Below are 27,743 nucleotides of genomic sequence, written 5' to 3' on the forward strand. Positions count from 1 at the left end.
CGTCCCATCAGCCCTCCCTGTGTCCTGGCTTCAGCTCCAGTGGATAACACCCTGGCCTGCTGGCCCTGTCATGTCCAGTGCCAGTGCTTCTCAGCTGTTCTGACTCAGAGGCTCTTCCGAGGCAGCTGGCGGAGGTCTGGGACATGTGGGAGGCTGCAGCCCCAAGGGCCGCCCTCGGCCACCGAGGTTTTGGAGTTGATACATCACTATCCCAGAAGAGTCTCTGAGAGGCATTCTGTTTGGCTCTTTAGAGGGTTTCAGGCGGGAGTGAGCCCCCATGCACACAGCTGTGACCTGCCCCGTGTGTATTTCACTGGCCCTCCTCCCTTCCTTCACTTTTCCCACCAGCTCGATCACTTCCTGATGTCACCTCTGTAAAAAGCAAAGCTCCCTGCATCCAGCCCATGTCTCATGCTCTGTTTTTGGAGGAACCCATGTCCAGAGGCTGAGTCCCAAAGATGGTAGTGAAATGATGTTCTGATCAGACTAAGCGTCCTGGGTACGTGGCCTCTTCCACTGTCGAGAAACAGTAAAGCCAGGGACTGTCATGGGGACCCAGGAGAGCTGCTTGTCCCCAGCTTCACATCTCTGAAGTCTTAAAATTTAGACTTGACATGAAGGCTTTTTTATTTTTTGAAAGTTAAAGATATCTCTTTGGCATTTCTCCCTGCCTTGTTTTTCTTTTTAATTTACCAAAACCCTCAAAATATCAAAGTAGCTAGGCCTCTCTAAGCTTCCCCGGTGGCCCTAGCGGTGAAGAGCCCACCTGCCAATACCTGAGACATGAGAGGCGTGGGTTTGATCCCCGGGTTGGAAAAATCCCTGGAGGAGGACATGACAACCCACTCCAGTATTCTTGCCAGGAGAATCCCCAGGGACAGAGGAGCCTGATACAGTCCATAGGGCCACAAGGAGGCAGACACTGCTAAAGTGACCTAGCACACAGGCAGGCCTCTCTAAACTTCTGAAAGGCCCGCGCTGTGCTAATAATAGTAAGTGTGTCATCTTGTTCTATTCTCAGGACAGCCTCACGTTGAGAAAAAGGATGCTCCCTGGATCCAGAAAACTGAGGCCACAATGAGGAAGTCTAGAGATGGGACTTAGCCCCCACCTCTAAAATGTCAGATTGCGTTTTTGACCACTCTGGTTCACCGCATTAGGCATGGGAGAGAAAAAAGAATGAGTGGAAGTGAACTGAAAAGATGAAAAATGTTTGGGCAGCACCTGTCCCAAAACAACTCTTTTTTTCTACAACAAAAGAAGGAGCTTATAGAAATTTTGGATCCCTGAGTCGGGAAGATCCCCTGGAGAAGGAAATGGCAACCCACTCCAGTATTCTTGCCTGGAAAATCCCATGGACAGAACAGTCCATGGGGTCACAAACAGTTGGACACAACTAAGCAACCAATACATTATCACATAGAAACTTCTATAGGAAGGCGGGTTAGCTGTTTATTATACCTGGCCCTCTCTTTAGTTTATCACAGTACCAAAGAACTTCAAGGGAAAAAAATCAAGAAAAATTTTTGTGGATAAATTCTTCTTTTAAGGAAATGTCTGGAAATAGGATTTCATTACGTTCAATGACAACAAATTTACCCACTTCTTCTGAATCTTTATTTTTTTACCCTTTTTTACAAATAATTTTTGGCCTACTCCATGTATCTGGCATTTGACTTTTTATCAAACAGAACAGTTATCAAAAAAGGAAGGAAGGAAAAATATAATAGAATCTGAAAGTCCCTTTCTTCAGGCTTTCCTTCCATTTAGTTCTTTGTCTGAAACTGAGAGTATAATCGAAACTGCTTTTTTTTAAGTTGATTGTTCGTATGTTCCCTAGGGCTTTTAAAAAGTTCTACACTGGGAGACATGTTCACGTAGCCTGCCACTTAGATTTTCTTTCACCTGGTAATTAAATGCTTTTTCTGCCAACCAATGCTGTCTCCCTTCTGCCCTCCAGCCCTAGGGTGTGGAATCAATATCCTCATTATCAGTGTCTGCAGATGGAAGTGGATCACTCAGCACCACATTCCTGCTCCCTGCCTTTGCCTTCCACCTCACCTTTTCCAGGCCCCACATTCTTAGAGCCATACTTTCCTCCTAAACCCTTTTCTCGCTGATGAAGATTTTTCTCAATTAATATGGCAAGAGCTATGCCATATCCTCTTGGTAGTTGAGCTGAATAGGAGGAAAATGCAATATAATTATACAAATTTTTTTTTAAAGGGACATGGTAGTGATCTGTAGAAGAAAACTGAAAAATAACCTGAAGAATAACTTCATCTTATTCATGTTTCCTTTATCTCATTAAACATTGTAAGGGACTTAGTCTTACACTTTATTGTTTTTGTCCACATTCTATGAATTAGAACCAGGTTTCCAGTAAGAGTTTGTATACAGTGGGAATCTTTATTTGACCATATAGTTATTAAAATCAATAGGATGTAGTGAGTAGAAAATAACTTTCTGGAGATGATTGTGCCTGGTAACCAGTAAGGCAAACCAGTGTAATATCCAGATATCCACTACAAAGAGCAGTCAGGTTAGCAGTAACTGGCACATGGAAAGCAAGTCATTTTAAAATTTTGTTACCTAAATTTTCACTCCCACACTGCCCATCCCTTGCCTTTTCCCATCTCTGACTATAATACCCACTTGTAGTCAGTCAGTGGTAAGAATGTAGGATCCTCTCTCTGGGTAGTTAACCAGTGGTTTAATCACATCTTCTTCCATCTCAGTCTAAAGAAAAGAAAAATATATTTCAGAAATAGATGCCAGCCATGTTTTCTTCACTGGTTTTCATTTTCTCCTTTTATATCTGCCAGTCACCAATATCACTCATTAGTACTCTATCAATTTTTTAAAGATAAGATCTTCTGAGGACCGCAGCAGTCCCGCACACTCTCTCAGCCAGTGGTTTAGAATCCCGGTTGACATCAAGTCTTTCCAGACCAGCTGTCAACAAACTTTCTGTAAGAGCCAAAGAGAATTAGGCTTGGGGGCCATAAGCATTTACTCAGCTCTGCCACTGTAGTGAAAAAATAGCCATACACAATATATAAATGAGTGCGTCTGTGGTTCCATAATACTGTATTTACAAAAACCAAAAGCAGGCTGGATGTACCTTGTGGTCTGTAGTTTGACGAATCTTGCTCTAGACCGTAAGACGAAATGGTTTTAAAAAAAAAAAACAGAAAAATTATTCCAAAATTCAATGTAAAAGTGTTTCCAGTTACATGAGATATACTGTCCATGGGCTTCCCAGGTGGCACTGGTAGAAAAAAAAAAAAAGCCTCCTGCCAATGCAGGTAGACAGAAGAGACCTACTTGGGTTCTGTCCCTGGGTCGGGAAGATCCCCTGGAGGAGGCCATGGCAACCCACTCCAGTATTCTTGCCTGGAGACTCCCATGGGCAGAGGAGCCTGGTGGGCCTCAGTCCGTGGGGTGGCACAGTCGGTCAGCTTAAGTCCTTATTTTCTGTAAACATGAAAGTCTAGTAGTAAAACCCTGTGACAGCCAGTTTCCTGAAATGTGACCATGTTTCCCCTCCTCTTTGCGGTTTAGGCCCTGGAGAAACACTGCAGAGTGAAAGGGGGCTATTCCGGCCTCAGGGATGTTTACTTCAACAAGGAGAGCTACGACGACGTGCAACAGAGCTTCTTCCTGGCAGAGACTCTAAAGTGAGTAACAGTCATTCTCAGTGTGTGTGCCCCAGATACCTGAGCACATCTTCCCAGTTGTCTTTATCATGAGCACATTCAAATACTATCGAGCATGACTGCTGCCGAAATCCATTCTGCGCGCATGGCAGTAGCTGTGGGCGTGTTTCCATCCTTGTGTAAGTTCGGCGGCTGGGGACTGCCCTTTTCTTTTTTTTAAGTTAACATTTTTACATGTTCTACCTCTTTAATTTTTAATTGTATTTATTTATTTTTGGCTCTCCTGGGTCTCCGTTGCTGCCCAGGCTTTTCTCTAGTTGTGGTAAGGGGGGCTGCACTCCGGTTGCAGTGAGCAGGCTTCTCATCGCGGTGGCCTCTCTTGTTGCAGAGCACGAGCTCTCAGACACCTGGGCTTCAGTCCTTGCAGCACACGGGCTCAGGGCTCTAGAGCACAGGCCCAATAGCTGTGGTGCACAGGCTCAGCTGTTCCAAGTGTGGGGTCTTCCCGGATCAGGGTTTGGACCATGTCTCCTGTGCTGGCAGGTGGATTCTTTCCTCCTGAGCCACCAGGGAAGCCCCTTGGGACTGCTGTGTAGGGTTCTTGTCCAGGGGATCAAAGCACACAGCAGCTGCTTTTCCTCAGCATTAACGAGTGCACTTCTTAAGGTTTTGCTATACTTGACTGATGTCCACACTTCTCCATAAGGGGAATGGAGACGCTGATGTGGTTTTTTTCTGTGTCTTTGTGGTTTCACTGACTAACCAGGTCCCTCAGGCCTCACATACCCATGTTTCTCTCTCCAGATATTTGTACTTAATATTTTCTGATGACAATCTACTTCCTCTGGAACATTGGATCTTCAACACCGAGGCACATCTTCTCCCTGTACTCTCTAGGAATTTAAAGAAAGTTGAAGACGATGGGAAATAAAAAGACATTTTATATTTTACTCTCCTCCACTCCTTTCACTGCATACCTTAATAGTTCTTTTTCTGGTGACCAGGCACATGATGAATTTTTATTAATAGATCTGTGATTATTCTAAGTTTTAAAATTGTTTTGCAGTCTTATACGTTTATTATCATACATATAGATGGACCTAAATTCCTTACTGTATCCTTTATTATTCAGCCAGTGAATCACAGGGTTTTTTTGTTGTTGTTTTTAAGTAATCTGTTATCTCTAGAGTTTATGAAGATGTGGTATTATTTTTAGTAAACTGAATAGAACGGTATACCTATGATCTCTTAATTACAATTTTGATTTGACTGCAAAACTTTTTCCTCCTCTATGAGGAGATGATGTCTGCTTTAAGCTGTAATGTTTTGCCATGTTGCAAAAAGCCATAATAATGAATTAAATAATAAAAAAGCTTTTTTCCTTTCCAATTTCATGTTAATCGGGTTTGTCTATCCACCAGAGACAGATCTTATAACTGTGACAGTGTCCTTATGCGGGTCTATCATTATTTGATAGAATATCTTCTAGAATACTTTACTCACATTGTAATTCAAATTAGAATATCATCCCCAAAGGATCATCTCCTGTTGACCTCATTTCATCAGATCCTCGGTATATTTTTGTCAGTTAATTTTATTAGTGTTCCCTAATTTGGGAAATAGTTTTCAGATTTTATTTTAAACGCCCTGTGTCATCTCTGGATCATGTACTGGTTAATTTCTTCCATTCTCCACCACACAACAAAGTGAGCTTTTCGGTTTTGCAGAGCTCTGCTATTACCGAATTATATTTTTTAAAGGGAAACTGTATAACTTTTAGTGTGTTAGCATTTGCTTTTATCTGAATATGTAAAGAAATCGGGGCTCACTCTCTGGAGAGAGGGTATTTCATATGGTTTTTTGTTTACATTTCATCTTTAATTTTTCTTGAAAAAAAAGAAACTATTACATTTGTTTAGGTTTTTCAGGTTTGAAAAGGGTCTTTTCTCAAACAGTAAATCATTCATTTCAGTTTATGAAAGCAGAATTTAACTCAAAGAATCTTTGGCAATGTGTCTATTCATGGTCAATTGAGGAAAAATCTAATAAACGTTTAGGCCAAATTACGTTATAGTATACTTTGTCTGGTTAAGTTCAATGTAGCAATCTCCACTTAGAAGTAATGCATAGGAATGGACACTCCCAATCCTCCTCAGTCCTGTAGCGGATCAAAATAATTATAATTAAATGATTCTTCAAAACATTTTTTGAGATTTGAATTGTTCTCCCAGAAATAGATTAGGTTATCATATTGGTTCATATTTTATATATATTCCTATGAAAGGGCTAATATGATGCATGTACTGAGGTACAGAGATTTTGACCATCTGTACTTTTCAACTACAGCGGTCACATAGATCAGTGCAACCCCATAGATTAGGTTGAAGCGTATGAAATTAAAGCATTTGTAGTTTAAAAATTGCTCAATATCAGCAATTTCATATGCTTCAGCCTAATAGTTTTTAAGACAGTTATTTTCTTAGATCTCAATAGACTTAGTTGTTTTAGCTATTTCAGCTTTTGAAAGCTTTTCAAAAGATTTCCACTGTCTGAAAGGTATATGACCTGCCCCTTTTTTCAATATTATTCATTGGTATATGTCAAAAAATAAATCAGTAAAGTTAGTAAGTGGAAAAGATCCTTTAGGACATCATGATTGCTATTTCCAAAACTTAAAGGCAAAGTATAGAAGATTCTCATCAAAATTGGGCCATATGTATTTAGATTATAACTTTCATATGAATGTCTTTGAACTAGCAATTTAAAATAATTTATTTTCTTTGCTTTTCAATCTGATTTGAAAAAGCACAAGCTGATAGGTATTTCTGCAGCAGATAGGATATTAAAGTCAGGTTGTATGAACACGTAGAACTGTACCATGATGAACTTTTTGCTTTCTGATATAAATAGGCAAGAAGATTGTACTACATGTTGCCCAGCCAATAGCAAGAACAAAGTTATTTCAATTCTAGAACTTGGATATTTTTAACCTAGGACCCAAAATACCAATCACGTAAGCAAAATAAGAGATTACTATTATGGTGATGTAATTTAATTAAAGTTATATTTTGTGTTAATTATTTTAAACAACTGAAGTCCTTAGGTAGAGGCTGTCTTTCTTTCATTTTCAGCAAAAAGTGTGCAATTATGTTTACATATGTTTTCACATCCCAAAAGGTGAATAATTAAAATAGCACTTAATTTTGTTTCTGCACATGTTTGGTAGACATTGTGCGATACACATATAGGTTACATGGCAGTTTACAGAGCTTCAGTGATGTTCATCATGACGTCTTCATGTGTACTAGTAGTTCTTCCCATTGCTTTTTGTTTGTGCTTAAATCCACTGTGTCATTTTCAACTTTATATAAATCTCTAATGTAATGGGAAACATAATAGATTGACACATAATTTTTAAAGACTATATTTGTAAATTTTCTCTATTGTAAATAAAGTCTTTTGATATATCTCCTCATTTGTTATGTTTTTCTCCATCTAAGTAAGCTTTTGGGTGTTTGGGGATGAGTGTGTACCATGGCAAATGGACGTATTAAACCTAACAGTGATTCCATACCATACCCAGAGAACTGGGCCAAGGACAGTTTCCCCATTAAAAACTTTAGATTGCAGATAATGTTGCCTAACCCCCTTTGGTTAATCAGATACTTTTGGTCAGAATCTGACATATGTTGAACACCAGGGCACATGGAGCAGAGACAGGGAGTTGGCATCAGAAATAACATGAAGTGTGTTTCTCTTCTTTTTTTTTAATTATTATGTATGTATTTTTGGCTGCATGAGGCGTTCGTTGCTCGCATGGGCTTTCTCTAGCTGCAGCGAGCAAAAGCAAAAGAACTAGCTGCAGTGCGCTGGCTTTTCTCTGCAATGGCCTCTCTCGCTGCAGAGCATGGGCGCTAGGTGCACAGGTTTCAGTAATTGTGGCCGACGGGATCAGGAGCTGTTGCATGGGGACTCAGCTGCCCCGAGACATGTAGGATCCCAGTTCCCAAACTAGGGGTCAAACCCGTGTCCCCCACCTGAGCAGGCAGACTGTCAACCACCAGACCACCAGGGAGACATCGGTGGTCCTTGTTCTTCAGTTGACAGGCCAATTGAGATCAAACCCCACCACCACCACCACCACCAGTGAAACGAAACATTTCATTGTGTTAAATGACAAGTTAAATTCTGCTATAGATGTTCAGAGGAGAAGGAGGTCACTAGGTTTTAGTGGTCCAAGAGGCTTAATAGAAAAGAACAACTTAAGCTACAGGAGAACGTCCAATATTTTTTAAAAGGCTAGGTTCTTCAGATTCAGGTTGTACTTTTTAAAATGTTTCAAACATGTGGGCTGCTGTTCTCTCTGCCCAGATCTCTGCTAGACGTTTTTCTGGCTCATCCTCACTTCATTCAGGCCTCTGCTTAATTAGCACCGTAACAGAGTGGATTCCTTGACAAATCAGTATAAAATTCCCAATCAACCTTTGCCCCTTACTCTGTTTTATTTCCTATTTAGATTTGTTATGTAACATATTTGTTTTCCTTATGTGTCTGTTGTCTGCCTCACCTCTTAGAATTTAAGCTCCATATGAACAGAAAGTTACTTTATTGGGTCTTTCTCCCCCTGCCGTTTTCAGTGCTGGAGTAGCATCTCATACCTGGTGTACACAGTGAATGTTTGGTTAACGGGTGGATGAATGAATGAAATTCTACCTTGTATTCATAGGCTTTGCTACAGCTATTTACAAATGTCTTAATAAGTAGTACATTAAAAAAAAATGCTAATACCAGTATTACCTGCTATTGTTTTAAATAACTTATCACAAGAATGGGCAGCTTTTAAAACTGCTGTGGTAATGAATCCGCCTGCCAATGCAGGAGATGTAAGAGACATGGGTTTGATCCGTGGGTTGGGAAGGTCCACTGGAAGAGGGCATGGCAACTCACTCCAGTATTCTTGCCTGGAGAATCCCATAGACAGAGGAGCCTGGCAGGCTACAGCCCATGGGGTCACAAAGAGCTGGACAGAACTGAAGCAACTTAGCACACACAGTAGTTTTAGGGAAATATAGAGTAAATTAGTATTTATGATTGAAATAACCTTCAACCAACAGATGTTTTTTTACACCATTTATATCATTAAGGTACTGTGTATATATAGTCTTGTGTAAAATACATACCCAAAAAATTGTAAGTCACGATTTTTCCAATATTGAGTTTTCTTCAGTGTTTCTATTTGAATAGCCTACTAGTGTTTTCTGTAACTTACTCTCCCAGTCACTATATCATAAAAAGAACCTATTTCAATAGCATCAAGCAAATAGTTTTTTTTTTTACTTAACATAGAGTTAATCAAAAGGAAACCTTCTGAATTCAATTATTTGTAACACAAATGATACTGGTTTTGTTTACTCTGTTGGTGACAGGATTACTTAAAAAGATTCTAAGCATGATTTTTTTTTTACACTAATATCAACCATCCATACAGAGATGACAACTTGGCAATCAATACATTTCATTTCTGATAATTATGTGTAGGTGGTAGTGGTGGTTTAGTCACTAAGTCGTGTCTGACTCTGTGACCCTATGGACTGTAGCCCAACAGGCTTTTCTTCCCAAGGGATTTCCCAGGCAAGAATACTGAAATGGGTTGCCATTTCCTTCTCCAGGGGATCTTCCTGACCCAAGGATCAAAACCAGGTCTCCTTCATTGCAGGCAGATTCTTTACCAACCAAGCTACCAGGGAAGTCCAATTATAAGTAGACTGTTGCTTAAATTTTTAAGAAAATAATATAGATCTTTTCATTTATTTAAGCCTAGAGTTCATATATCTAATTGCTATTCTAGCTCCTTAGGTTGTGCCTGACATCTGAGGGGTCTCAGAAGGGGATGAAGAGAATTTTTTTTAATCTTTTTAACTGATTTAATGGCCCAAAGACTGGTTTCTGTTTCTTCTGGTTCATTCCATCTACATTGGCCAATACATGAGTCATAATCTTTACAAAATATTTGCCAGGCATCAGATATGCACATAAAGTATTAGAACTACATAGGAGTCTAGACAGCATTTAGTCCAATTCTTTTATTTTAAATATGACGAAACTGGGAAATTCTCCCAAGGTCAGGAACTGTTTTCTATCCTGGCTCTGTGCTACCAGACACAGAGGTTTAGTAAGATTTATGCTTATAAGAAAGAACAATATATGAGAGCGTACATTATATCCAACCAGCCCACTCCAAAATAAAGGTGTAAATTCAGAGTTCACTGTTGGAAACTGGTCTAAGGCTGTATTTCTCAAGGTGTCGGCTGCTGTTCACCTGTGCGAGAATCTCTTGTAAGTCTTGTTAAACTGCAGATTCCAGAGCATTGGTCTAAACTAAGCAAATCAAAATTAGAGGGTGGCCTGGAATATCCATGTTTAGTGAGCTCTTTCTGTAATTCCCATCCATTCTAAATTCAAGAGCCACAATTTTAAGTTATAAGTAGGTGGAAGTCCTAAAACAGAAGAAATAATGAATTAAGTAGCAAGTCATGACAAGCGTATGTACCTTCTGAATTTTTGTTGCTGCTTCAAGGTTTAAGCACAACAACAACCTGAGACAAAATTTGGATCACTTTGGAAACATAGCTTCGTCCTTTTACAAAAGCATTTCTAAGTAGTAAGCCATACACCTAAATCGTTGAGAAATAGATTTACATTGGATTTTTAAACAACTCTTTCTTATTGAAGGAATCTTAAAAGTATTAACTTCAATCACCCCAATTTTTAATTCAGTGACTGTTCCATTTGCTTTCTTCTCCCAATAGCTGCTTTTAAAGTCAATTCTTAAATTGTTTCTTCTGTTTTTCTTGAAATTTAACATGGCTGTCACTTGTGCAGAGTACACGGAATTCCTAGTGGGCCATGTGTGATGTAAATGTATAAGATGTTCTTGGAAATGACCTCTGAAAAGCACCTTCATTTCCATCCACACCCACCTTTGCCCCTCCCACCCGCCCTATTTTTTACATTCATTGTAATGCTAATCACCAAAGATTTTTTTTTGACTTGTCATTGTTACGATCACTTTGAATGCCCTTAAAACATTACTTACTAATAAATTAACGTAAACTTGTGTTCCAGATTCATTTCATTCCCCAGTGAATGCAAATTAGCATGAAAGCCTAGAGAAGAACAGCAATGGATGCAGAGCAACTTTCCCACATCCTGGCTTATTTTGGCCTTAGGCTAGGAACACACATTAATTCATAATTCTGCACAAAGGGCCATAAAATGTACTGATTTTCAAGTGACATTTTCCCAAAAAATGACTGGCACCTAAGAGTTTTTTGTTTTGTTTGTTCTATTCTGTTTTGTTTTTTGACTCTCCTAGGAGAAATGATGATTCTCATTCGCCGAATTTTTAGGAACTTTGTTCCTGACTTTCAATTTTTGTAGTTGTTGCTAGAAAGTAGAAACACATAGCATCAAATCGCCCCTTAGAACTAAGCTGAGAAGTCACCATACCAACTTCTTAAGGCAGGCACGGTGCTGTTGGCCCCGTATCATGGGCATGACAGCTTTGACTCTTGCGACCCAAGGCATCTATTTAGTAAGTGACAGAAGGACTAGCAAGCTGTCTCTTCCTTCTTTGTGCAAAACCTCACCACCACCCTGCCAGTCCATACAACACTTTAGCCTCACTAGTTAAATAAACCCTAAGTACATTTTAAGTACTGTTCACCTTGCTATCTGTTTCCAGATGGATAACTTTGTGACTTAATGTACTCTTGGCCAGGAGCTGCAAAATTTTGTATATTTTAAATACCACCACTAAAAACATCTAGTCTCTTTTCTTTATATAATGCAGTAGAAAAGAAGAACATAGGGATAGTTGGGCCAGTGACAAGCAGATTCCACTAAGAATCAAGACAACTGAGTTCCAGACTTGGCTATAGCATTAACTTCCTGTATGATTTGAAACAAGTCTTTACATCTCAGTTTCCTCATCTGTAAAATGAGAGGAGTGAATCAGCCCAGGTGAGCAGCTAGGCTGTACCTTCAGTAATGTCTATTGAGGATGGTGGAGCAGGAAACGCAATACACAAACAAGGAATGTTCCATGCATGGACTTGAGACCACCACACCCAAATTATAAGACATCAAAACCTTACTTTTCTCATCTGTAAAATGGGAATAATAACACCTACATCAGGAGGACTACTACAGCTCATATATGTACATGTTCTTATCTATGTACATGTTCTTATCTCTGTACCCGGTAGGATTATGCTTCAATCCCTGAATCCCAGTCCCTATTTCTTGCTTTATAAAGAGCTAAAAAGAATCATCTCCTGCAAAAGAATCATCTCTCCTCTACCTTGGGAAGGCTCCAGCTTGTTTTGTTATGACAACACATTTGCTATTATTTTGCTTGCGGTTTCCAACTACCCTAGGCTTTTTTGGATGCCGTCCTTCAATCAGACTGCTTCAAACACATGTTATTGCTCATCTTCCAAGGTCAGAGTGTAGCTCTTATTTTCTGAGATGAGAACAGAAATATCCAGCTCTTTCTTCACACCAGTGTGCTGCACTAATTGACATTTCCACATACTTTCTATTAAAGAACAGGCGGTTTTCTTTGAGCATTTATAGAAGAAAAGAAATAGGGATCAACCTGCCTGACTGCTGCACTAGTAAGAGCACCATTATCAGCTGTGTCATTGATGTATTCAAATATTGCCGTGAAAATAAACCAGTGACTGCAAGTTAAGAACTGCTTTTAAATTGAAGTATAGTTTTGTTTTCATCCAAAAGTAGCTTTGGAAACCAGCAAAATCAATTTTATCAACTAGGAAGGATTGCTGAAATAATTTCTGAAAGAGCCAGTATTGCTTCCAAGATCAGCTTACATGTTTGTGCCCTCCAAAAGTCAAATCTGTTTCCCCCAGTCCCGTGGAAGTCATCAAACCCTGCTGGCCTTCAAGATCAGATTCCCTGGGGATTCCCAGTCCCTTTGCCAGATCCCCAGGCTGGGAAGCCTGACTTGGGGCCTAGAACCTTCACAGTGGGAGAACTTCTTTGGTGTTATGTTCTCCAGCCTGTGGGTCACCCACTCGGTGACTATGGGATTTCATTTTATCGTGATTGTGCCCCTCCAACCATCTCATTGCATCTTCTTGTCTTTGGACTGGGGTATCTTTTTTTCGTGGATTCTAGCACCCTCCTGTCAGTGGTCGTTCAACAGCTAGTTGTGATTTTGTTGCTCTGGCAGAGATGAGCACACATCCTTCTACTCTCCCATCTTGAACTGGAAGCCCCTCAGCTTAAATGTTTGAAATGTACTTAGAGCGATTTAAAACTAATCACATCCTTTCAAAGACAAATGCATAAAGTGATTTTTATTGAGCGTCCAGTTACCTGTCCCCCGCCTTCAAAAAGAAAAAAAAAAAAAGAAACAGAGTTTCTGTAGCATTGAGAACATGAATTATGTCAGAGTGACACTTGCCTTTTCATCTAGTACTCCCCGCCAGTGAAGCAGACTGTTCCCTTCTAAAGAGGGGCTTGCATTTCTGCCCTAGATTCTGCCTAACAAAGTATACACAGTTCCCCTCTCCTCCCCTGCCACACCCCTGCTGACTTTCACTTTTCTGCACTCCACCTGAAATGGCCCTTCCTGTCTGTATTCTGCTCTTCTTTGAAAAATGTCTATTCACCTTTTAAGTCTCAATTTACATGTTTGTGACCTATCTGCCTCTCTCTTCCCCCAATTTGTCCTTGCTTCTTATGAGTCTCCAAAGGACTTTATACAAACTCCTATTCACATGCATCACATTCTTGGGTCATTAGTTTTTACTTATTCATTCCACAGACATTTATTAAGCTCCCAGAGTGTTTCAGACACTATCCCAGGTTCCTAGGGATTCAGCAGAGAGCAAGTTAGACTTGCTTCTTGCTTGAACAGAGCTAGAAAATGGGGCAAATATGCAAAAATATATAAAATTTTAAAAGGAAATTGCCATGGCTTATTAATGAATAAAAATACAAGACTTAATGTGGCCTCTGGCATGTATTTGTCTTCAATCTGGTTACATCCTTCCATCCTGCACTAGAAGGCACTCAGAGAACATACAATAAAGACTGAACCAAGTGTTAAGGGCTTCCCTGGTGGCGCTAGTGGTAAAGAGCCTGCCTGCCAGGGCAGGAGACATAGAGACCAGGGTTCAATCCCTGGGTCAGGAAGATCCCCTGGAGGAGGGCATGGCAACCCACTCCAATATTCTTGCCTGGAGAATCCCACGGACAGAGGAGCCTGGAGAACTACAGTCCAAAGGGTAGCGAAGAGTCAGACACAACTGAAGTAACTTAGCACATACAAAGTATTATGAAAGAAAAGTCTCAAACTCTTGTTGAAAAAATAAAAACAGAATTTTCATCTTAAGTTTGCCTGCAACAGAACACAGCCTCTGCTAGGCCCTACTAACACAAAGTGGTACTTCTATCTGCAAGATTGAATGCAGATTCTATTTTTAGTGGGTAATCTCATGTTTACCTTAACTGTGAGATACCTAATTATAAGCTGTCATTAGAAAATTCTCATCACTGTACTTGCAACAGTAAACTCACCAAAGATAGAACACTTTTCTCATCCCTTAGCATGTTCAAACGGAGAAGGCAATGGCAACCAACTCCAGTACTCTTGCCTGTTTCCAGGCAAGAAATCCCATGGATGGAGGAGCCTGGTGGGCTGCAGTCCAGGTGGTCGCTAAGAGTCGGACACGACTGAGCGACTTCACTTTCACACATTGGAGAAGGAAATGGCAACCCACTCCAGTGTTCTTGCCTGGAGAATCCCAGGGATGGCGGAGCCTGGCGGACTGCTGTCTATGGGGTCACACAGAGCTGGACACGACTGAAGCGACTCAGCAGCAGCAGCAGCATGTTCAAAATATATCAGTTGTCTCAGGGAAAACCCACAGGAGCCTGAGCTGTATTCCTTCATTTTAATTGATCTGGACTACACACTGCTGGTAAGATCAGCAGACACACCAGATACTCTCTCATCATTAGGATTAGGCTTGCTTATTTTGTTTTAGAGGGGGTGGGGGGTTTTTTGTTTAAGCCATCATAGTTTAAGACTGCTCACACATCTGAGACTGGCTTCTTTTGGTCAGTGAAACACATGGGAGACACTGTCCGTGAGGTAAAGAAGAATACCTCTTAGCTACTGCAGCCTTTTTGTAATCCTCTCTAGAAATAGGATCAAGGATTTTAGGAGTCAAGCAAATCCCTTAATAATTACATTGTTATATTCTTCCTAATAAGTTCATCTTCCTTTTCCCAAGCTGGCCTTTCTTCAGCGACAATAACAGGTGACAAAATGGCTAGCTAGAATTTTCACTGTCATCAACCTTATCTTCTTGTCTGCTTTATTTCTGGTGGAAGTGCTAGTATAAATGAGCAAATATCGAGAGGGAGAATAAACAAGAGATCTCAGAGAGATTAATCAGTCCCTGAAAATCTGAAAGCGACTTTTGTCGTTATTATCAATCAATATACACAATTTCTTTTACACACTAGATAAAAGCATATAATACATCAAAAACATGATTAAAAGGTAGATAAATATAATGAATGTTCACAAGATCTTGGATTTATTTTTCTGTTGTAAAAACAGTATAGAATAGATTTAGTTTTCTTTCTGTCTGCTCATACAATGATGAGTGCATTAAGGAGCAGTTTCAAAATTTCCACATTGTGTATCTGGGCTTTTAACCTCTCCCAAAGATCAGATAAAGACTGCCAAACCAAAAAGCATTCTTGGCTCATGTACACAGCTCATTCTTTAAATAGGAGATTCAGCACGTCTGAGCAAGAGCAGACTTCTCCAGAGTCTTTATCTATTGATTAACTGTAGAAGCTATTCTGTTTAAAATGAGTCTTGAATACGCTGTAAAATAAATTGTTTTATTCTATTTTGGAGTAAAAGGTGTGAAGGGAAAAATGAGACGTACATACTGCTCCCTTACCCTACAAATATATGCTGTATTACTTTTTTGCCCATGATATTTTTATAAAAAGCTGGAAGCAAGAAAAAAAAATCCATTTGGCAATGAGATTGTATTTTACCTCGAGATAAAAATCCAAGACCAAGTGTCAACTATTGCTCCACTGTACAGAGGTTACTTGGTGGCTCCTCAGTACATTTTAGGAGCTTCCCTGAGACCTTTGGTGAAACTGCTGATATGCCCCACATCTCAAAGGAAGTTGGCAAAACCTTCTTTTTTCTGTGATTCTCATGGTTCCAATACAAGATCCCTAGATTCTCAGAAGCAGGCATCACATTGTGAAGAGATTCGTTTAAAGTGAGAAATCCTCCAGGTTCTTCTATGGTCATTATCTTTGTAATTATTACAAGTGGGGTCAGCCAGGGAACCAGAAACCGCTCGGTCTCAACAAGAAGAAATTTAACATGAAGAATGTGTTACATTGCTGATGGAAGAGCTGAGCCATCAAACAGTGGATGGTGAACTCTGATGGCAGTTCAGAAATTAGCAACTGCAATATGGCACTCTCTGGGCGGGAGGAGGAAAGACACAAGGTGAAGGCATTGCTGCAAGAGAGCAGAAAAGGCCAGAGCGTGAGCTAGATCAACAGTGGGGGACTCAGCGGCAGCCGAGACCGCAGCGGGAAGGAATGGTCCAGGACAGGCTGGTATCATGAAGGTGGCACAGCAATGGCTAGGCAGCGCTGGAAGCACAATGAGCAGGAAAATGCCCTGGCTTCTTCCTTTCTCCTACCTCACAGTCTATTACCAATGCTTCCCATTGGCCAAGACGACCAAGACTACCAGGAAAACAGAACAAAGGAGTCTGAGAACTGTCGTTCCCTGAGATGCAGAGTTAACCTTAAGAAGCTCAAGGAAGAGATAGGAGAGGAAACAGGTAAATGTCACCAAATTAGCTATAGCTAGTCTCACCATTTGGAACCTCCGCTTAGCTTGAGAGATCCTCATTGAAAAAAAATAAGCCTGAAGACTACCAGCTGTTAGAAACTAATAGATTGAGAGCCTTGATTGCAACAATCCATGAGTCCTCCCTGAGCTGCAGAGCAAAAACATTGAATGTATTTTTGAGCCTTCATATCTCAGTGATGAACTTGCTGGTGAGAAGTCACATTTACCCATCCATGAAAGATCCAAAAAGTTTAGCATGTGCTTTCAGTCAAAGAATAGGCTTCAGAGAAGGAAATATGTGAGTCCATGAAGCACCTGTTCTCAGAGAACAGAGGGACAGATGAACCTGAAATAAAACCTGAAAAAAGCTTGGCCATCAAAATGATTGTTTCAGATGTCAGTGATTAAACTTTGGCTACCCTGCTTTGGATCACAATTGATCTTAACTCCAGATTTTCACATGACTAATAGTAGCACTTTTCTAAGCCTTTATATGCCAACCCATATATATCAGCTTAGTTTTATATCCTACTTAGTGGAACATAAAAATGATGAAAGCTAAATGATCTTCCAAGAGAGAGAACTTAGATTTTTTTCACAACACTAACTCTATTAGTTTAATAATACTTCAGTTCAGTCGCTCAGTTGTGTCCGACTCTTTGCGACCCCCATGAATCGCAGCACACCAGGCCTCCCTGTTCATCACCAACTCCCGGAGTTCACCCAAACTCATGTCCATCGAGTCGGTGATGCCATCCAGCCACCTCATTCTCTGTCGTCCCCTTTGCCTCTGCCCCCAATCCCTCCCACATCAGGGTCTTTTCCAATGAGTCAACTCTTCGCAAGAGGTGGCCAAAGTATTGGAGTTTCAGCCTTAGCATCAGTCCTTCCAATGAACACCCAGGACTGGTCTCCTTTAGGATGGACTGGTTGGATCTCCTTGCAGTCCAAGGGACTCGCAAGAGTCTTCTTCAGCACCTCAGCCTTCTTCACAGTCCAACTCTCACATCCATACATGACCACTGGAAAAACCATAGCCTTGACTAGACAGACCTTTGTTGACAAAGTAATGTCTCTGCTTTTTAATATGCTATCTAGGTTGGTCATAACTTTCCTTCCAAGGAGTAAGCGTCTTTTAATTTCATGGCTACAGTCACCATCTGCAGTGATTTTGGAGCCCAAAACAATAAAGTCTGACACTGTTTCCACTGTTTACCCATCTATTTCCCATGAAGTGATGGGACCAGATGCCATGATCTTCGTTTTCTGAATGTTGAGCTTTAAGCCAACATTTTCACTCTCCTCTTTCACTTTCATCAAGAGACTTTTTAGTTCCTCCTCACTTTCTGCCATAAGGGTGGTGTTGTCTGCATATCTGAGGTTATTGATATTTCTCCCAGCAATCTTGATTGCAGCTTGTGCTTCTTCCAGCCCAGCGTTTCTCATGTTGTACTCTGCATAGAAGTTAAATAAGCAGGGTGACAATATACAGCCTTGATGTACTCCTTTTCCTATTTGGAACCACTTTTCCTATTTGGAACCAGTCTGTTGTTCCATGTCCAGTTCTAACTGTTGCTTCCTGACCTGTATATAAGTTTCTCAAGAGGCAGGTCAGGTGGTCTGGTATTCCCGTCTCTTTCAGAATTTTCCAGTTTCTTGTGATCCACACAGTCAAAGCCTTTGGCATAGTCAATAAAGCAGAAATAGATGCTTTTCTGGAACTCTTGCTTTTTCCATGATCCAGCGGATGTTGGCAATTTGATCTCTGGTTCCCCTGCCTTTCCTAAAACCAGCAACAGAATGGGAAAGTCTAGAGATCTCTTCAAGAAATTAGAGATAAAGGACAGAAATTAATAATACTTAGCATCATAGAATCCTGTGATTAAAAAAATTATTTAGAGACATTTTGGAGTATTTTTCTCTGCATTCTTGGCTGGGTTTAGATGGAAATGCCTACTTTGCTAAGTCCAGTTCAGATGTTACCTGTGACCCTCTCTAACCCTGTCTTCTTTCTTTTTGATGTATTAGCATCTTGGATAAGCCTAAAGGGGTGTACTTATTACATTATACTGCAGTTATTTGTGCCAGTCTCTCTCTCTCTACTAGTGATTTAGACCAAAACAATTTATCAAAAGCAATTAAGACCAGTCTGCATTATAATTTGGTCAAAAAAATAATATCCTCAGTCACTGTTGCCAAGTTTGATCATTTTCTTGTAGAACAGTGTTTTGGGTTTTTGGGAGGTTCTTTTGTTCTTTTTTTTTTTTTTTCTCCCAGAATTGGGAGTGGAGTTTTTCTCATTTTGCTAAATTATTCTCTCTGTTAGTTGCTATTCTGTGTTATTTATAAAAATTGAAACAACCAAAATACCAATTTAGGAGATTGAGTAAGACAAGTATCTGGCACTAGGCAACAAATTGAAACAACTTTGAAGTCCAAAATTGATTTCTAGAAAACAATATTTAAGATATGTTTTCCTTTTTATAGAAAATACTATAATGATGCATATTCATCTTTGACTCTAGCTCATAGTATATAATAAGTACCTAATAAATGAGTATGTGCTATAGACTGAATATGTGTCCCTCAAATTCATATGTTGAAACCTAATTCCCAATACAATAGTACTTGGAGGTGGGGCTTTGAGAAGTTATGAGGTCATAAGGGTGGAGCCCCTCATGACCTCTTATAAGGGCAAGGGTCCTTATAAGAAGAGATCCCAAGCCTCAGAGAGCTTTCTCATCTCTCCTACCAATGGAAGACACAGCAGTAAGGTCATCTGTGCACCAGGAGGAGGGCCTTCCTAAGACATCGAATCTTCAGAATCTCGAACAGCTCAGAGCTGTGAGAAACGAATGTCCCTGGTATTGTATTATACCAGCCCCAATGGACTAACTGTAAATATAATTTTGGTTTTTTTCCTTCTAAATTCAATCCATATCTACAGATGGCACCCACTCTTTCATGTATTTGACAAATGTATATTGAGAGGTCTTTCTTTAACAAAAACTTTTCATGAGTCCGTTAGTTCAAATTTGATTCTACTGAACTGTGATGCTATTTTTCAAAATAGGAAATATTGTTTCTCTCCCTACTCTTCTCTGTGTATTTCTCCAGCTCCCAACTCCCCCTATTCAGTATCCCTCCTCCCCAAATATTAAGAAAAGTCTCACTCTCCATAAAACATATGCTGGAATAAAGCTATCCTTCTCGTAAGTTATTTTCCTCCCTACTCTAAGAATTCCATTGAGACAGCACTCTTGAGGGCTCTCCATATCAAAGCTATATATTACTGCTAAAGGCAAGGAGCAGAAAAAAAAATTAGCAAGCTCATAAATTGTTCTTGAGTGGTTTATCTACTTCCAGACTCACATAGGAGAGTATGGTTACAACAGGCATTCTTTTTAACAGACCCTGTCAAAGCATGAACTGGTGTTATTTCCAGTGTATAATGAAGAAGATGTGAAATCTAATTTGGTATATTAATGAACACTAATGGTCTATAATCAGTTTATAACAAGAAGTCAGCGAAACAAACAAGCAATTGATCGATTACGTGTAATTAATAAGATTTCTAACTCAGGTCAGAATGTAATTGCTTTTGTCAGGACCTGTGTTGGAGTTACAGTAACTCCAATCAGAGTAATGTGGAGAAGTGGTTTTTTTTCACAAAATGAAAAAGACTTCATATACAGTACACACCCCCAAAAGTACCTGTTCCACAAAGATTGGTGAGCAGGTGTGTCATGACTTTATAAATAATTGATTAGAGTGAAATAAAAATAAAGAGGCAGTCTGAATTATTAGAATGTAAAAGGTCATATGTTAGAGCAGTTTCCATAAAAGATACTACCTGCTGCAATATGAAGCTAAAGTTTTGATGCTGAATTTTAAATGGCCAATTCAAATAATAATAACAATAATATCAACATTCTCAATTTGGCTTTTTATGATATATCTTTTCATATATTATTTCATTTATTCATTCTAATAGAGAAAATGCCATATATATATAGAATCAAATTATAGAATCAGTAAAATCAAATTTGAACTAATGGACTCATGAAAAGTTTTTGTTAAAGAAAGACCTCTCAATATACATATTTGTCGAATACATGAAAGAGTGGGCGCCATCTGTAGATATGGATTGAATTTAGAAGGAAAAAAAACAAAATTATATTTACAATCACTTAGTTCAGTCACTAAGTCATATCCAACTCTTTGTGACCTCATGGACTGCAACACACTAGGCTTCCCTGTCCTTCACTATCTCCCAGAATTTGCTCAAACTCATGTCCTTTGAGTTGCTGAGGCCATACAACCATCTCATCCTCTGTTGCCCCCTTCTCTTCCTGCCTTCCCTCTTTCCCAGCATCAGGGTCTTTTCCAATGAGTTGGCTCTTTGCATCAGGTGGCCAAAGTATTGGAGCTTCAGCTTCACTATCAGTGCTTCCAATGAATATTCAGGATTGATATCCTTTAGGATTGATTGGTTTGATTTCCTTGCTATCCAAGGGACTCTCAAGTGTCTTCATGTGTATATACATTTAGTATGTGTACATGTTTCAATATAAACAGCAAATTTTTGCACATTTCTAGAGAGCACACCAAAGAACATAAACACAAGAGATTTTTGGCATGGTGTCAGATGAGCAATTGTTGGCCTAGGAGTCTATGAATGGGGCCTGTTAGTGTATAGGATTCCCTGTTATCTGAAAAACCTTCTGCATGCCGAAATGGTGTAAGCAAAGAAGCAATTACCTTAGGAGGCATCTTGCTAATGGATACACAAACTGAGATAAAGCCCAGATGCTCACAGACACAGTTCAAAGCTATGGTGCCTGGATGCTGAGATGCTGAGCATGGAAAGGAGCTTGGGGGTGACATTGTTGCTGCTCAAGGTGTAAGCTGCCTCTGTAACAGCACACTGCAAGACATGTGCTGAATGCTATTTTCACTTTCTGTCTTTTTTGTAAAATCAGAAATCCTCCTTGGATTTCTTCTGGTTAGTGAAAACAAGAACTGATGTAAGTCTTCATTAAAATGGCCTAAAGTGAACTTTCAAACATGAGGGTATACCTCTATGTGCATTTTTCAGAAATGAGAATCTAAAACTTTAACCAGATTCCCAAAGTGGGAGAAAGAGAGTCTGTGACCTGAAAAAGACTAGAAACCACTGTTGCAGATAGATGCTACAGTTAACAAGTTAAAAACAAGCAGTTCAGTTAACCTAGGCACTCTCAAGTGTAGGTTCATTGCACTATTTGGATCTGGAGAATTCTGCTAAAATTGTTCAGTTTTCTTCTGTGATCCCAGTTAACATATGGTGAAGAAGTTGAGTCTCTTTTGTATTCATCTGGGAGCTTTTGTGAGAACACCAAGGAAGAGATGCTCAAATGAAGAAGGATTTTGCTACCATGTCGACACCCTGTGTGCTTTCTGCTAGACCAGGCAGTCTGGGGCCAGGGGCAAACTGCATCCAGGTGAGCTATACACTTTAGGAAGCCAAGCAGATTTTCTCAGGTCACCAAGATGCTATTTTTAAAAACTATTTTCTTTACTAGTTAGGTCATCAAAAAGTGACAGTCTCAATCCGAAGATGCACTTCTGTTACAAAGTAACTCGTGAACAGAAAATGTATATCCACTGGGAGCAAGACTAAATCACCCAGAATTACCCAGAACTGACTGAAACAATGACACACTCATTCCAAATACTGAGATTATCTGCGATGAAAAATCATAGAGAGGTGATTTATTTTCATTATAGTCCTTTTTCTTTTCTTTTTTTTAAGATTTTTTTTTATGTGGGCCATTTTTAAAATCTGTTGATTTGTTACAATATTGCTTCTGTTCTGTGTTTTGGTCCTTTGGCTGTAGGCATATGGGATTTTAGCTCCCTGACCAGGGATTGAACCTACATCCCCTGCATTGAAAGGCAAAGTCTTAACCACTAGACCGCCAGGGAAGTTCCTAAGTCCATTTTCTAAATGCTATTCCTGAGAACATGTATTAGTTGCCTGTATGTCATCAGCCAGGCCTGATTTGTGCTTCTGTTCTGATTTTCCTCATCATAATATTTCTCCCAATACTCTGTTTTATAGTTATATGTGCAATCGATCTCTATATAGAGATTTATGTTGAGATAGATGCCATAAGCGAGGAAATGGTAAATTAATTCCATTACTCTCTTTTGTGGGGAAGAAAATGCTTGTTGTTGACCAAATACCACCCTAACTGGCAGTTCTCTAACTGGGTTAATATGTTCCAGAAAGAATGGTGTTCCTAGCAGTTAGAGTGTTCATTAAAACATTAATTCTGGGGCTATCCTAGAAACACTAACATAGCCAGTAAGTATGAGAATAAATACAAATGTTCCCTTTCACCCAGAATCCAAACCATGTGTAACTTTCTATTACCAAGCCACTGAGATTAGGAAGAAAACTCTCCTTAATGCCAACATAAACAAGGTCAGCTAATAACAGGAACAAAAACAAGAAAAAAGAAAATAGAAGCCAGAACCACAGCATAACAAGTAAAAGGACCAGGTACATGGAGTTCAGGGGAGAATCTGTTCTGAGGAAACTGATTATGAAATGAGCAGGAAGATATCTTCATCCTTTAAGCCAGTGGACCCCGACTGACCCGTCTACCCTCACGTTATAGAGTTTCTTCATGGTCTCCATCCCCAGACCCTCATTAAAAACAAAAACGGCAAAACCGCTGTCTCATCTCAGCCCTCTAGGCTCAGCTGCCTTTCTGCCCAGAGAGCAGCCTCTTGGGAGATACCTGGCGCCCCTGCTCCACCGGCTTCTCCTCGCATCCTCTCTAGCTCTGTGCTGCCCTGATACCTCCAGCTCATGCCTTGCAAGCCCCAGCTGTTTCCCTCCATCATTTCCTAAAGAGCAAATCCTTCGAGCAAGGCCGGGAGCCAATTCTGGATTTGACAGGTGTCTGACTTGGAGAGATTGCAAGCTTGTGTCTTGAGCACACAGCATGGGCCCAGCGGCTAGTGTTGTTTGGAAGAGCTCATTCAGGACATTCCTGAGGACCACAGAGCTTGGTGCCCTGTGACCAGGAGTGTGCCACCATCTCTGGATGCCAGCAAACCTATCAACCAGGAAAAACAAGGCCAGGCCTTGTGTTCACAGCCTCTGATATCCCTGCTGTGGAGGAGTAGCAGTCTGATGGGGAAATCCAGTTAACAGGCATCTCTTGAGCAGCCAATAGCCTGCTTTCCGCCTGGACAGGCTTTGGGTTCTGAGATGGAAGAGCAAGATGACACCTTTAGAGTTCGAATCCAGCTCTGTCTCTGTCTAGATCCAGGCGAGGGTGACCTTTCATTAAACTGATTCCTCAGCCATGGACTGAATGCCTGCCACCTGCCAGTCACAATGCCAGGCACTTCAGAGACAGCAGTGGACAAACAGGCCACTAGCAGAAAATGATAAATTTCATAAATACAGAAATTATGATAAACCTAGACAGCATATTAAAAAGCAGAGATATCATTTTGCCAACAGAGGTCCGTCTAGTCAAAGCTATGATTTTTCCAGTGGTCATGTGCCGATGTGAGAGTTGGACCATAAAGAAGACTGAATGCTGAAGAATTGACGCTTTTGAACTGTGGTGCTAGAGAAGACTCTTGAGAGTCCCTTGGACAACAAGGAGATCAAAGCAGTCGGCCCTAAAAGAAATCATCTGTGAATATTCAATGGAAGGACTGATGCTAAAGTTGAAGCTCTAATACTTTGGCCACCTGATGCAAAGAGCTGACTCTGGGGGGGAAAAAAAAAAAAAAAAAAAAACCCTGCTGCTGGGAAAGACTTAGGGCAGGAGGAGAAGGAGACAGCACAGGATAAGGTGGCTGGTTGGCATCATTGACTCAATGATGAATTTGCGTGAACTCCAGGAGATAGTGAAGGACACAGGGAAGCCTAGTGTGCTGAAGTTCATGGGGTCACAAAGAGTCAGACACTATTTAGCAACTGATGGATGGGAGGATAGGAGAACATAAAGAAGATGAGGATAGGAAATGGGACAAGATTAAGACATCACAAGAGCCGGGCATGATACCTTCTGTACATGTTGCAGTATGAAGATAGGGTGGGCAGGGTGGACCACCGTGGAGAATGGGAGACTGGTGGAAAAGCGTGAAGGATACAAAGAATTAGGCAGGGAGTTTTTTGGGTCATCCAGGAGAAGAGTGTTCCAGGAAGAGCAACTGGCTAGAGCGAAGGATTTAAGATACAAGGGAGGAGGGAGGAGATAACTTGGGAGCCTGGGATTGACACATACACACTAGTATGTACAGAACAGATAACCAATGAGAATCCCCTGTATAACAAGGAAAGGAGGAAAAAGCAATCTGTTTGTAGCACAAGTTAACCTTAAAAATGCATTCCCAGCATACAGTAGGTGCAGATAAATACTACTGGACTCCATTATACGAGGTACCTAGAGTAGAATAGTCCAATTCATAGTCAGAAAGTACACTGGTAAGTGCCAGGGGCTGAGGGGGAGAGGATGGGGGAATGGGGATTAGTGTTTAAAGGGGACAGAGTTTCCGTTTAGGAGGATGGAAGATTCAGGAGATGGACAATGGTGAGAGCTACACGATGTGAATGTACTTAGTGCCACTGACCTGTACAGTGAAATACGGTGAAAATAGTATGTTTTATTTATGTGACTTTTACCACAATAAAAATTATTTTTTTTAAAATATACAATGAAAAAAAAAAAAGATACAACAGGGCATGAAGGTCAAGGAACAGTGAGGGGACAGGCCAGGAGGGGAGTAGGTGAGGGCACGAGCAAGAGGAGAGGCTGCAGGCGGGGGCTTGGAGACCACTGTGGGAGCAAGCCCCTCCCCTCGGCGCTCCTCTCCTCCTGAGTGTGATGGATACGAAACGCCTTCTGTGAAGGGCTGTGAGAACGCGATAAGGCTGAAGGGCTCCGCAGAGCACAAAGTGGAGCTCCATTAAGATCAGAAGAATTCCCTTCCACCTCTTTCACCTCAGGTGCAAAGCTCGTGCAAATGAGCCCAAAAGCCGGGCTGGGAAATGGAAGCTGTGCCCCAGAGCAGAGTAGCAGAGGGCAAACTTCTTAAAACAAGGTGTCTTTTTTGCAACAAATTTGAACATTTTCACCATCACCACCCCCCAAACCCACCCTGCAGCCAGCAGTCCAAGCTCAGGCCCACCACAGGCCCCCTGGAGACCCAGGGGGGAGGGAGAGGGTCAGAAATGCAGGCACTTTTGTTCACAGGGAGGGTCCCCTTCCCTGGCCGGGTCTCCCTCCCCGCTCCACTCGCATGCCTGAGCAGGCCCTGAACCGGGACGTGGGGTTCTGTCCTGCAGCTCAGGGTCAGGGGGCCTGACCCTCGATTGGGTGTCACTGGGTACACTGAAGAGTGAGGTAGGTGTGGACCAGCAGGTCCCTGAGAAGGAGGGGGCAGACTGAAGAAGGGGCAACAAGCAGGTAGGTGGGGGCCTTCCCCAGGAGGACATGCGTGGCTGCCCCTCTGGCGCTTCCTCTGGCTGACGTCTCACTGCCAATGAGAGGAGGTGAAATGCTGACGTGAAGAGAGAGCAACACCCGCTTCCCACCACGGAGGTGCACTGCTTGGATGGGAGTCCACCGAAGCCAGGTTCCCACAGCACCATCTCTTGCAGAAAGTGCCCCCTTCGCACGGACCTCCGCCTCCAGGGAGGAGCCAACACAGTGAAGTGCTGGGGATCCCTTCCCAGCAGGACCGCAGGCCTGGGTTTCCTCTCCAGCCCCACCTTACCGCCTGGAGGGAGAAGAGACTAGGAACGACCAGAGGGGCAGGAGTGGCCACCCCAGGTCCTGTTCCACGGGCGTGTTGCTGACTTCCAGGAATTGTTCATCCCACTCAGCGGCCAGCACAGCCTTGTTCCTCTTCCTCTTCCCAGAACGCGCTGTGCTCCCTGCCCCACGCAGGTCACAATTCTTAAGAGTTGGGTCTTAGCTCAGAGACACAAGACCTGAACCCCAGCGAAAGCTCGCCCTAGTCTTGTTTTGACTAATATGGGGCTTCAGAGAGAGCAATTAGGCAGGGACTCTAGTAAAGTAATGCTCAAAATTCTCCAAACCAGGCTTCAGCAATACGTGAACCGTGAACTTCCAGATGTTCAAGCTGGTTTTAGAAAAGACAGAGGAACCAGAGATCAAATTGCCAACATCTGCTGGATCATCAAAAAAGCAAGAGAGTTCCAGAAAAACATCTATTTTGCTTTATTGACTATGCCAAAGCCTTTGACTGTGTGGACCACAAGAAACTGTGGAAAATTCTGAGAGAGACGGGAATACCAGACCACCTGACCTGCCTCTTGAGAAGCCTCTGTGCAGGTCAGGAAGTAACAGTTAGAACTGGACAGGGAACAACAGACTGGTTCCAAATAGGAAAAGGAATACGTCAAGGCTGTATAGTGTCACCCTGCTTATTTAACTTCTATGCAGAGTACATCATGAGAAATGCTGGGCTGGAGGAAGCACAGGCTGGAATCAAGATTGCTGGGAGAAATATCAATAAGCTCAGATATGCAGATGACACCACCCTTATGGCAGAAAGTGAAGAGGAACTAAAAAGCCTTTTGATGAAAGTGAAAGTGGAGAGTGAAAAAGTTGGCTTAAAGCTCAACATTCGGAAAACGAAGATCATGGCATCTGGTCCCATCACTTCATGGGAAATAGATGGGGAAATAGTGGAAACAGTGGCTGACTTTACTTTTTTGGACTCCAAATTCACTGCAGATGGTGATTGCAGCCATGAAATTAAAAGACGCTTACTCCTTGGAAGAAAAGTTATGACCAACCTAGATAGCATATTCAAAAGCAGAGACATTACTTTGTCAACAAAGGTCTATCCAGTCAAGGCTATGGTTTTTCCACTGGTCATGTATGGATGTGAGAGTTGGACTGTGAAGAAAGCTGAGTGCCGAAGAATTGATGCTTTTGAACTGTGGTGTTGGAGAAGACTCTTGCGAGTCCCTTGGACTGCAAGGAGATCCAACCAGTCCATCCTAAAGGATATCAGTCCTGGGTGTTCTTTGGAAGGAATGACGCTGAAGCTGAAACTCCAGTACTTTGGCCACCTCATGTGAAGAGTTGACTCATTGGAAAAGA

General features: G+C 41.3%; 1 protein-coding gene across 1 annotated transcript in view; it reads left to right on the forward strand.

Annotated features, from left to right (window-relative positions):
* MAN1A1 (mannosidase alpha class 1A member 1) overlaps positions 1-7,105 on the forward strand; it is a 171,288-nt gene extending 164,183 nt beyond the window's left edge. Inside the window, exons 11-12 of the mRNA XM_068984879.1 lie at positions 3,565-3,680; positions 4,464-7,105. Coding sequence (XP_068840980.1) covers positions 3,565-3,680; positions 4,464-4,590 — 243 coding nt within the window. The 3' untranslated portion in view covers positions 4,591-7,105. The remainder of the gene's footprint in view (positions 1-3,564; positions 3,681-4,463) is intronic.
* The last annotated feature ends 20,638 nt before the right edge of the window (positions 7,106-27,743 follow it).

Source organism: Capricornis sumatraensis, chromosome 13 (genome assembly GCF_032405125.1).
Source record: "Capricornis sumatraensis isolate serow.1 chromosome 13, serow.2, whole genome shotgun sequence".
Classification (NCBI taxonomy): domain Eukaryota; kingdom Metazoa; phylum Chordata; class Mammalia; order Artiodactyla; family Bovidae; genus Capricornis; species Capricornis sumatraensis.